This window comes from Notamacropus eugenii, chromosome 3, assembly GCF_028372415.1.
Source record: "Notamacropus eugenii isolate mMacEug1 chromosome 3, mMacEug1.pri_v2, whole genome shotgun sequence".
Classification (NCBI taxonomy): domain Eukaryota; kingdom Metazoa; phylum Chordata; class Mammalia; order Diprotodontia; family Macropodidae; genus Notamacropus; species Notamacropus eugenii.
In genome coordinates, this window is record NC_092874.1 from 44,545,260 (window position 1) to 44,558,312 (window position 13,053).

Sequence of the window (13,053 nt, forward strand, 5' to 3'; positions counted from 1 at the left end):
CAACAACAACAAATTCTCACAACAACTCTGAAAGGATGGTGCTATTATCCCCATTTTACAGATGAGAAAACTGAGGCAGACAGAGGTTAGGTGACTTACCCAAAGTGTCTGAGGTCAGATTTAATTCATGTTTTCTTGACCCCAGACCCAAAGCTCAATCAAATGTGCCACTTAGCTTCCTCTAGCATTTTTTTTCCATGAAAATCAGTACACACATTTTTGTGGGTTATGATACTTTGACAGAATATTTCTGGGGGAAAGTCTAGCCATAATGTCAATATCAATAGAAAAATTAATTGAGGAAACAGAAGATGAAAGAGGAATTCTATCCAAGAGGCACATCGACAATTTGCTCCTGGAAGGGCTAACGTTTAGTCAACGATGCTTCTGAGGCCAAGGTCACAGCTGCGAACTTTCTATAGGTTACCTTTCCGTTCTGGGGTCCTGAACTGACCTCCTAGTCCTAGTTAATTTTTCTGTAACAACCGCTGATGGTCCTAAAGGGAGACTGGGTCTTTAGGGTGTGGGTGTCTCAACATAAGCCTTTTCCTTGGATAGAAGAAAGAGCAAGTCAAATTTTATACTCTAGTTATATTTTTATATCTAAGGAGAACTCAAGAGGAAAATATTGCCTGGTATATGACATCAGTGACCTACTAGGAACTACTGAAACAGTGACTAAGGTACTTGGAGTCTGCCAGGCAGTGCAATGGATAGAGTCCTGTGCCTGCAGGTGGAAGACCTAAGTTCAGTTCTGGCCTCTGATACTCCCTAGCTAAATGACTCCTGTACAATTCATTTAACCTTTGCTTGCCTCAGTTTCCTCAACTGTAAAATGGGGAGATAATAGGAGCATCTACATTCTAGAGTTGTTGTGAGGATCAAATGAAATAGAAAATTGTCAAGTTCTTCCTAAACCTTATTATTGTTATTACTAACTAAAACAAAAAGGTAGAATTATGTAACTGAATTACAGCATGAGAAGATTTCCAGCTGGAAAGGGACGCTCTGACCGTCGAGTCTACGTCTCCCTCCATTCTGCAGATAAAGAAACTGAAGCACAGACAGGTGAAGTGCCTTGCCCAGAGCTCCACAATCAGGTGCTTCTTACCTCACAATACCCCCTGCTGCCTGTCTCTTTATCATCATCCTGCCTGAACCCAAAACTTTAGGTTGGAAAATAAAAGAGGTCAGATTGCATCTTGAAATGTAGGCTGTCTAACAGCATGAAATTGAAAACCACTCTCAGATAAATATTTTAAAATTGCAAAGGAAATATCCATTTTTTCATCTCTAGTTTTGTTGACTAGTCAGAAAATGTAGATCCTAAAAATAAACAAGCAAAACTATTTGAAATATTAAGTCTGCCAAAACTGATAACAAGCTTCACTAAGCAAACCACCTACAAGGTATTCATTTCCTTCAACAGAATTAAGGGTTTAAAACTATTTTTGAAAAATAAAAGTAGAAAAGATTTAATTCAAGTGTTTACTAGGTTAGAGACCAAAAAGCAATTTGGGGGATCATTCTTCACATTTTGAGGAATGGTTTTAAAACTACCTTTTCCTTTATATTTAACAATACTTTGAATATTAGTAATTTTTAAAGAAAAAAACACTTCCATGAATGATACACCATTAATGAGACCCCCCCCCCCCCATCATCAAGTAGATCTGCATTCTAAACACTAGGGGCTGCACAGAGATGCTCATGATCTTGCCATAGGGGTAGACCATCACTAATAATACAAGGAAACTAGCTGGATTCATCTTAAACAGACTTTACTGCATTCCGGTGACCTGCAATTACTATCATTTGGACAGGATGATAACCCCCGATGAATGGGGATTTTCAAAGTTTATCATAAATATCTGGGTCGCTCTTAAGTGAGCTGCAAAAGGTGCTTTTGATTTCTGTGGGAGTAGGCTGAAGAGTCATGAAGCTAATTCTAGAGATCTTAGCATATGGTTAGCATCCTTACTGGGTTAGGCTCTCACTGGAGTGAAGCTGTATCAGGAGGGAGAAAGCATTCTAGCAGAGGCCTCTTCTTTCCTGGGGGCAGGGACACTGGGGCTGTATTGACTCCTTAGATCATCTTCGCCACCATGATCACCACCATCATTATAGCTAACATTTACGTAGGTCTTTAGGTGCTATTGTTATCCTCATTTTACAGGTGAAGAAACTGAGGTAGAGATGGATTAAATGACCTGACCAGAGTCACACAGCTAGTAAGTGTCTGAGGCAGGATTCTGGATTAAAGTCTTCTTGACTTCAATGCTCTATCAATGGCACACCCCTGATCTAAAGATCAGTTCCTTTAACAATTTACAACACAAAAATTTATTGGAATGTCTGGGAAAATACTTCCTAGCTTCTAATGTCAGGGATATATCTGCCAAAGTTCAGTGTTTCTAACCTGATGCTCCTTTATGCCCTACAGGCTCATTCTTCACAGTAACAGGTCCTACTCTTTTCCATTATTAAAATTTAGGCTTTTGTTTTCCTTTTTTGCTTAAAAACTCACAACACTCATCAACTTCAAAAAAGAAGTAGCACAGATGTTTCACAGGATAAACTTTCTGGAGAAGCATTAAGTAGAGAAAGAATGAGAGTCAGTTCTTCCAGTGGCTGATTAACAGCCCTAAGCCTGTGTTATTTTACTTCATGTACAGGCTCTTACAACAAGATGTCTCCCATTCATACATCAAGAAAATTTAATATTTCTTGGAAGATATAACAGAAATAACCTTACTCCATACTCCCTTCCAAGCACTCTCCAATTTGTCAAATCTGGCCCAATTTATGTCTCTCATTCTTTTATGCATCTTTGCACTGCCTGTCCACTATGCCTAGAATTTTGTCTCCTCACCTCCTACATCAGGAGAGTCACTTTTCACTGTCAAGGAGGACATCCAATTCAGAGTCTAGTTCAGGGAGGTTTCACCTTGGATGGTGAGGCCCTTCAGATGTTTTGTTGACAGATGACATTATGCTAGGAGCACAACACCCCAAAGATATGGGAAAGCCTACTGGAAGAGGTTTGGAAACATTCAAGGGAGTTTTTGGCCTGTCCATCCATACTGGAAAGGGCAAGTGGATGAAGAATCTACATTGCCCAGATTTCAACATGCACTTCCAACTGAGTGTATTTCTGAGACAGAAAGTCCAGACAGAAAATCATTTGGATTCAGAGTTGGACAGGAGGAGAACACCATGGAACCCTTTACAGAGATTATAAAGCTCCTTTTCTGACCTCAAGACTCCCCCAAAGAAAAGAGCCCTCTTTTCAATAATAATGTTTTATAGGTGCTGCCACTATGGCAGTGAGATATGGAGCACCACTGCATCTGAAGGACAAAAGACTAGTTATCACACAGAGAGTCATGGAATTGTGCATGGTGTGAGTGAACATGACACCACATGGCAGGCTTGACACTAGTACTTTCTTAGTTCAGGCTCAGTATCAGAACTCTCACAAGTCACTGAAGTGTGACCAAAAGGAAATTTCCTTTGCCCTAACAAGAATCCTGATGTGCAACAAGGCCCCAGTGGCCCTTGGCTTCTCCGAATGGCCCCATTCCTCTCTCCCCCCAATATCCATATGGAAATGACTCTGGTCAGGAGGGCCGCTGGAGTGGTCTTCCAAAGTCTACCAAGTTAGAGGGATCCTGACTCCATTGGCTGGGATGTTTCATGCCCCTTAGGGGACCAGGAAGCTGTGTTAAGGGAGGAAGAGCCAAACAAGTCCCAGGAATGGCTTTGTTGCCTTCTAGGGAAAATAGACTGCTTTATAGGGAACCCGGGAGAAGCTGAATCCTATTAAAAAACATATAATCAGTAAGGAACTCAAAGAACAAGAGTAAAGGGGATAATCAAACGGACTGCATAGCAGGAAGAGAAGATGGGCTGGTCACAAGTGAGGAAAAATGGGTAGACAGTCAGAGTACTCCCCTGGGGTCCTTACAGTGTCAGGAGAAATGGAGGAAGGCCCTTCCAGCACCTTGGGGGACCCCTTGGGATGAGCTTTTGGGAGATGGGTAGGCATCTCTGATGAGATCCCAGATATATTTGAGTATTTGAAGATAACCAAGCATTTATATAGTCATAGTTGAAAAATGAGCGTGAGTCTGGTCAGTCCATCAATAACCCTCTCTTCTGTATTAACTCAAGAAACAGCGCTTTGACCTTCCAAGAATGGCCTTCAAATGCAGGTAAAAGGGATGGCTGGGAAAGCCCTCGTTCACATGGAGTTCATCCCATTCTTTCATGTTTTATAGGCTTTCTACCCTGAAGACAGGTGAAGACTTGCTCCACCTTGGCATCCTTCTTCTAGGGGAAAAAAGTCAAGTTGGAATGCCTTTAGGAGAAAGTTAATATATCAACTTAGCTAAGTTGTGAACCAATCTTTAGGAGAAATGAAAGATGTGGTGAGATTTGCTGACAGTCAAAAGCTGTGTGGTGTGGAGAGGCCTGAAATCACAGACGAATCTTTAATGCTGACCTGCTCCTGACAGGCAGTGGCTCCCGCTCCAAGCCCGGTGTTAGCTTCTGACACAGAGGAAAGGGGAGGTTGTCCACGTTGATGACCTCTCATTGACCGAAGCCGAAGAGGTGGCATGATTCTTGTTCAGGATGGTTCCATGTTTGAATCTGTCTCCCATGAAGCCTTCTTTAGCTCCATAGGATACAGATGTTCAAGCCCAAAACAAGTTAGATCCATAGAGAATCAACTTTAAGCTGCTGAGCAGCTAATTCTGATTAAATTCCCCATTGTTACTCAGGGAAAAATGCATATTCATGACAAAAGGTCTTACGTTGAGGTTCTTTGGGAAACTTGGAGATCATTAACAAGTGTTCTGTTATATTGTTAAAGGCAGAATATCATAGTTAGAGCACAAGACCAGTCAAGAAGGATATTATATAAAACATATCTTTCTCATATTGATGATCAAAGTTGGAAGACCTATTTTTCTTGTAATTATCAGCAAAAAAAAAATGCAGTGTCTGAAATTTCTTTTTTGGGGGGGTAGGGAGAAGAGATTTGCAATTTTAATAGAAGGAATACATTATTTTTTGTAGTGAAATATAAGGCCAACAAATCATGGAACTTTCATCACCTTAACTGAAAGTGATCTTTTTAAATGACATGACTGTAATGACTCATCAAGCCTAATTCCTCCTAGGGCAGTTGGGTGGTGCAATAGATGGAGCCCCAGGACTGGAAGACAGGAAGACTTAATCTTCCTCAGTTCATATCTGAACTAGACACTTACTAGCTGTGTTTCCTCATCTATAAAATGGGCTGGAGAAGGAAATGGCAAAATTGCTCCAGTATCTTTGTCAAGAAAACCCCAAATGGGGTCACAAAAAAGTTGGACATGACTGAAATGACTCAACAACAAAACAGGTCTGTTCGGGACCACTGAGGCCCAGGTAAAGAGGAGGAAGTCTTTGACCCCACTGAAAATTTCCAAGAAGCCAGCATAACTTCCAATCCAGAAATGCATGTAAATGACCTTTCTCTCTCCATTTATTATCTTTCCTTCTTACTGACATATGTTAAAAAAATTTTTAAAGAAAAAGAAAACTCTTGTAACGTACAAAGTCCAGTCAAACCAATCCCACGCTGCTCTTGCCTTGTCCTGCGTCTTAAGCTCACCGGCTCTCTGGCAGGAGGTGAAAACCATGTTTGGCCTTTGGTTCTCTGGCCTCGGGTCTTCCCCCAACTCCTTCACCTGAGTTCTGCTGTCCTCAAAGCTGCTTTCCTCTGTAGTACTGCTATCGTTGTGTCCCCTGTTCTCCGAGCTCTGCTCACGAGGAGTAGGGTGTTCCTGGTGGCAGCGCCTGCTTGGACACACTGGCGCAATACCTCGTGGAGCCAACTTTCTTTCTCCAGCCTTGCGCGACTTGGAGCTGTAGGTGTGACACGACTGCTTAACTGGGAAAACGCTCCCATAAGGTGCCGATGCCTGCTCTCACCTTCTGGCCTTTCAAAGCAATGAAGGGCTTGATTTTTCACTTGGCCATGTTCATGTCAAAGAGTTATCTCGGACGGGGGATCTTAGACTCTTCACTTTTACATCCTGCATCTCAAATTCTGAGATCTTGTTAGTCAACTACCAAAAAAAGGCTGCGTACTTAGTAATAAAGCAGATTCTACTTAGCATTCTCCTTACCTCTCATCAGGAATTGGGAGGATGGATACCCTTATTTTCTGCCTGATTAGTTTTAATTTACCTTGTTGAGATACTACTGCTATACAGCCCAAGTTATGATCTTGCATATTTAGCTTAAAATTTAGGAGACTCACGCACTTCTGTGTTAGTGAGGCAAGTGATAACTACAAGTATATATTATTCAATTAATAATACCTATGAACAAAAATTTAGAGAGAGAGGGATTCTCTATTTATCATTAGGGGTGGCAAATGGAATTTACTATGAATTGACTGAGATTTGTCTGCCATTTTGTTTAAATGGTTGCAAAGCTCAGTTTTGAAAGAAGTTTGAAGAAAGGTAAATCATAGTGTCGTGGGTGTCTGATGCTTGTGTAGACACCATTAGTTTGCTAAGATGGCATTATCCATTGGAAGGCTCTAGGGAGCTGCTTCCAAGAGAACCATGAATATTGGAGCATGTATAAATATTCTACACTGGTTTACTCCTTTACTAGAAAGAGCCTTTTCTGCCCTGGCTATATAGCTGGATTTGTATATGTCTTTAAACTTATCAGCACCAACTGGGTCTTTTGATGCATTTCCATTTGGGGGAGCAAGGCCCTTCACTCACTCATGAATGGTGAGACCATATGGTAAAGGATTGGGCTGCGGAAGAGGCTAGGGCCTCCTTGTCTGCTCTTCTTACACTAGATTATCTGTCTCCTGAGAAACAGATCTAGGTTCTTTGCCTTTTCATTCGCTCTTTTCCATCTAGGTTCTCTAATTCAAGAGTTTCTATTTTAAAAGAGTTTCAAAGACTAGGCCTGCAAGTCACAGAGATCTGGGAATCCAGCAGTCTAGGTCAGGTGTTGTGGTCATCTTAACATCAATGCTCTAAGAAGCAAGGTATAGGGACTTCAGTTCTGCAGAAGCTAGCAGGAATTCTGGATTTGCATGTGAACTTGGTGGAACCACTGTTATGTATCAACTTAGCTAAGTTGTGAGCCTAAATATGATCCAACTCTTTCCCACAGAGAGCTGGCATAGGGTGGGTATTATGTCTCTGATAGGTTGAGAAAATGTTTACACTCTGTTCTGGTAATATCTTTTAAGCAAATTCCCTTGGTATAAGCTATTTATGTTAAAGAGTAAGAAGGACCTTGAGATGCTAGACTATTGATGCTGGGCTGGCAGCAACGCTCAGAATCCTGGGTCTTGATAACTCACCCTCCCAGACTGTGAAAGAGCTAAGGCTGGCGATTCTACTCCCTGCACCCAGAAGATAATGAGCGAAAAGCTCTAGGAGGCAGATCTATTTCTTTGGGGCCATGTGACCTCAGCAGGGAGGAAGAAGGAGATCCTAAAGTCTGACCTGCAGGTGAATGAAGATTTCTCTCCTAGATAAGAATGTAGCACAAACCCCATCTGCTGCTGGCTCATGTTGTTTAAAGACACTAAAAGTTCCCACTATTCAACCAATGGAAGAAAGGTCCTCCCAACCATGAGGTAGGTTAATGCAAACTGTCCATGCATGCTCCAGCTCTCTGGAGTCTTCCACATGGCTGACGCCATCTTACCAAACTGCTGGTTTCTGCAATGCACTAGACACTCATTACAACTGGACCACACACTTCAGAGCCAGAAGGAATCATGTAGTCCAATATCCTTATTCATAGGAGATGGAATTGAGGCCAAGGCAGTAGAAGTGACTCACTGAAGGTCACCCAGATAGGAAGCTGCAGATACAAACCTAGGTCCTTTGACTTTGAACCCAGAACACTTTCTCTTACACCAGGCTGTCTCCCCAAAGATGCCACAATCAAAATGCTGCTATTCATGAATCTAAGTGTGACTTGGAGGGCAGATGTGTGACTGAGAACACAGTCACAGCAGGGAGCCACAGAAGGTTTATGAGAAGGATTGCAGTGTCTCATCCTCTCTCCAATGACCACAGTCCAGTTGGCACTGCTGTTCCTGCTGTGGTGCTGTCTTACTCAGAGTGGGATATCCCACCATCACTGCATCCCTGGGTGGGCAGAGCCTAAACTCCAACACTGCCACTGACGGCTGCATTTGTTTAGCTTTACTGTTCCTTCCTAGCAGTACACTACAATGCTGGAAATAATGATTCCAAATGTAATCAAAGCTGCCCCTATGGCCACTGGGCAGTTAGCCACACACCTATCCAGGTAACCTGCTCAGTCATGGCCAGCCTCACAGAGCACAGATAATGAACTGACTGCACTTCCTAATCTCACTACTGCTGATCCAGTCATGTTGTTATGAATGGTATATAGACAATGCTCATGAAACAAACAGAAAATCTTATTTACTAGTGGTTGTAAAAATGTTAAAATACTGAAAAAAAAAAAAAAGAATTTCCAAGCGTTTACCACAGATAGTTGATTTGTCACTATTACAGGTATTCTTCAGATGACTAACCCAGGCATTAGAGGGCCAAAGTGACTTGTGTGTACCGCATGGGGTGGTGCTAGGACAGCAATTGGAACCAAAGTCTTCTGACTCTAGAGCCAGGGTTCTATCTAGATAAGCTTATCAAACAAACAGGTGATTCCAAACTCATATTAAAGGAAATTCCGTTTTGCAACATAAGGCTACACAAATACAGGCACTGAAAGGATCTGTCCTTGACTTACCAGCCTTTTGATGACTCTCAGTAGCAGCTTTTGTTCCTTGGGATCCTTCTTGGACTTCAATAACTCAGCAAAGCTGTCCATATTTTCTGGAGACATACTGTCGGCATTGTCTCCTCCGTACAGCTGCACTAACACAGACAAGCACCTCGATGAAACCTCAAATACCTCAGGATCTTCACTGGGAAGCTGAAAAGAGAAAACAAAAGCCATGTTTAAATTTCGTGTAAGATCCAGGCCTTGAGATTCCATAGGAAATGCACTGACTTGAATTGATGGTGGGCGGGGCAGGGAGGAAGCAGAATACGGATGAGGGGAAGGCCAAGCAGAATTACAGCAAAGCGTTTTTGAATATTTTAAAATATGAGTTTCTTTTTAATCTAGGAAGGCCAGGCTAAATACATACTAGCAAGTTAAATCCTGAACTGGCCCACTGAATAAGGTGGAATGAGATCATTTATGGTAGCACATCAATTCTACATAGATACCTCTTCAAGTGTATTTCACATTATTTACCTTCCTGCCTTTTCCTCTGCTACCCCAACAGACTACTTACAGGACATTCCTTTTTTACCCTCAGTGAATTTCTCTTGACCACAAAGCCTGAGTTTCTTCCAAGGCCCAGTTCAGGTACCAGATTCTCTGTGTCGCTTGTCTTCCCTCCTCAAAGGATCGTGTATTTACTTATCTTTGTACATGTCACACATGCCAGTGGTAATGGTAATAAATAAAAACAGCTGATATTCATAAAGTGTGTTTTGTCCTGGGGGAGGGATCTTCCACATGATACAGCAGACCCTTGGAACCCCACAGGATGAGGGAAAGCCATTTTTACCATGCAAAGTGGAGGAGCAATTGAGACTGACTCTCCTCAGCCTTCTCTGATCTCTTAACAGTGACCCACAATTAAATGTGGGCCCCAAAGAAGGAAGTTCCTTGGGGTGGGAGGCATCCCTCGTCCCGCAGGGAGGGTCTTTGTACTTCTTGCCTCAAGGCCCCACACCTGTGCGTACAATTGGTTTGTGAATCATTTTACATACACCATCTCATTTTACCCTCACCACAACCCTGTGAGACAGGTGCTATGATGATCTCAACTTCACACATGATAATGATGACAATAGCTGGTGTTTATATATAGTTTGGGAAGCATTCTATAAGCATTACCCTATTTAATCCTCAAAATAGCAGTGACCTAGGGGATGTTATTATCCCCACTTTTACAGAAGAGGAAACAGGCTAAGGGAAGTGAAATGATTTGTCCAGGGTCACAAAGCTACTAAGAGCTGGGAATTCAAAGGCTGAAAATTGGGGATTCCAGCCGAGCTAAGTCAAGAGCTTTATCAACTGTTCCACAGTTATACTTGAGAGCAAGGCACTGAATATCCAGGACTTAGACATAGGTGATGGACACAATTAAAAAAAGTTAAGTTGAATAAAAAGGCATGGAAACCATTTGTTCTGCTACAAACACATTTTCTTATAGTCTTGTGGACCTCACATTTGTTTAGAAAAACCTTTTCCTAGCTGGTGCAAAAATACATTTCAAAAATACATTTCATGTCCAAATTAACACCAATCTGGATGTGATTGTGTTAGAATAAGAAATTATAAAGAAAGGATATGTTTTAGCCACATTGAATCAAATTGAATACACATAACCAAGATTATGGAGAAAAGGTTAACTGCTTATCATCTGAGATATGACTATAAAAGTAGTGAGACTGGTGATTTAATAAACAAACTGGAATTTCCATATCCAATGACTAATGTCCTTCAGAGTAGCCACCATGCGAAACTAACACTTATTCTCATGATGACAGTACTCAACACATTTCTGTAACATCAGATATCACAGTCTTTCTCAAATGCCTTAGTAGTGATCTACTTATTTTGTAAGAGTGAATTTAGAGGCGGAGCCAAGATGGCGGAGTAGAAAGACGCACATACACATAGCTCTGAACCCACAACCCACAGAACGGCTAGAGGGGACCAATTCATGGTGAATTCTGCACCCAGAGGCCACGGAATATTGGAGCGAGGGAGATTTCTGTTCCGGAGAGACCTGCAAACCTCTCACGGGGGGTCCTTCGAGCTGCGGACTCGGCGCCGGGACTGGAAGCAGAGGGCAGCCCTGCAGCGGCCACGACACCGTGGGGAAAAGATCCGAGCGGGCTATGGGGACGGGATCTCCAGCGGCCACACGGGTCCCTCCACCCACAGAGGGACCTGCAAACCTCTCGCAAAAGGTCCGTCGCGCTCGCAGAGCCCAGCCCAGACCTGCGGCGGCTGCGGCACCGAGAGGTACAGATCCGAGCAGGCTTCAGGGACGGGATCTCCAGTGGCGGCACAAGCCCCTCCACCCACAGGTGACGGGGGTCAGTGAGAGAGTCTCTTTGGCGGGTCGAGAGGGGAGTGGGGTGCCCCCATGGCTCGGGCCCCCCCGGGAGATAGAAGCTGAGAGGCGGCTGCAGACAGGGGCTCCCCAAGCGGGCGGGAGCCTGGATCCATTGTGGAAGGTCTGTACATAAACCCCCTGAGGGAACTGAGCCTGAGAGGCGGCCCTGCCCCGACCTCAGCACCTGAACTTAATTCTCACACTGAATAGCAGCCCTGCCCCTGCCAAAAGCCCTAAGGCTGGAAGCAGCATTTGAATCTCAGTCCCCAAACGCTGGCTGGGAGGACCAGGAGGAGAGGTGGGTGTGAGGAGAATATTCAGAGGTCAAGTCACTGGCTGGGGAGAATGCCCAGAAAAGGGAAAAGAAATAAAACTATTGAAGGCTACTTTCTTGGAGAACAGACATTTCCTCCCTTCCTTTCTGATGAGGAAGAACAATGCTTACCATCAGGCAAAGACACAGAAATCAAGGATTCTGTGTCCCAGCCCACCCAATGGGCTCAGGCCATGGAAGAGCTCAAAAAGAATTTTGAAAATCAAGTTAGAGAGGTGGAGGAAAAACTGGGAAGAGAAATGAGAGGGATGAAAGAGAAGCATGAACAGCAGATCAGCTCCCTGCTAAAGGAGAACCAAAAAAATGTTGAAGAAATTAACACCTTGAAAACTAGCCTAACTCAATTGGCAAAAGAGGTTCAAAAAGCCAATGAGGAGAAGAATGCTTTCAAAAGCAGAATTAGCCAAATGGAAAAGGAGATTCAAAAGCTCACTGAAGAAAATAGTTCTTTCAAAACTAGAATGGCACAGATGGACGCTAAGGACTTTGTGAGAAAGACAGATATCACAGAACATAGCGAGAAGATTGGAAAAATGGAAGATAATGTGAAATATCTTATTGGAAAAACAACTGACCTGGAAAATAGATTCAGGAGAGACAATGTAAAAATTCTGGGACTACCTGAAAACCATGATCAAAAGAAGAGCCTAGACATCATCTTCCATGAAATTATCAAGGAAAACTGCCCTGAGATTCTAGAACCAGAGGGCAAAATAAATATTCAAGGAATCCACAGAACACCGCATGAAAGAGATCCAAAAAGAGAAACTCCTAGGAACATTGTGGCCAAATTCCAGAGTTCCCAGGTCAAGGAGAAAATATTGCAAGCAGCTAGAAAGAAACAATTCAAGTATTGTGGAAATACAATCAGGATAACACAAGATCTAGCAGCCTCTACATTAAGGGATCGAAGGGAATGGAATAGGATATTCCAGATGTCAAAGGAACTAGGACTAAAACCAAGAATCACCTACCCAGCAAAACTGAGTATAATACTTCAGGAGAAAAAATGGTCTTTCAACAAAATAGAGGATTTTCAAATTCTCTTGATGAAAAGACCAGAGCTGAAAAGAAAATTTGACTTTCAAACACAAGAATGAACAGAACCATGAAAAGGTGAACAGCAAAGAGAAGTCATAAGGGACTTACTAAAGTTGAACTGTTTACATTCCTACATGGAAAGACAATATTTGTAACTCTTGAAACATTTCAGTATCTGGGTACTGGGTGGGAGTACACATACACACATGCACACACGCACACATACATAGAGACAGAGTGCACAGAGTGAACTGAAGAGGATGGGATCATATCTTAAAAAAAAAAATTGAAATCAAGCAGTGAGAGAGAAATATTGGGAGGAGAAAGGGAGAAATTGAATGGGGCAAATTATCTCTCATAAAAGAGGCAAGCAAAAGACTCATTAGTGGAGGGATAAAGAGGGGAGGTGAGAGAAAAACATGAGGTCTACTCTCATCACATTCCACTAAAAGAAAGAATAAAATGC

At 42.6% G+C, this 13,053-nt stretch overlaps 1 protein-coding gene across 12 annotated transcripts in view; it reads right to left on the bottom strand.

The window, feature by feature from the left end:
* ULK4 (unc-51 like kinase 4) overlaps positions 1-13,053 on the bottom strand; it is a 674,194-nt gene that overhangs the window by 150,504 nt on the left and 510,637 nt on the right. For all 12 annotated transcript variants that reach the window (XM_072651430.1, XM_072651427.1, XM_072651429.1 and 9 more), the window contains one exon: positions 8,818-9,003. In XM_072651430.1, coding sequence (XP_072507531.1) covers positions 8,818-9,003 — 186 coding nt within the window. The remainder of the gene's footprint in view (positions 1-8,817; positions 9,004-13,053) is intronic.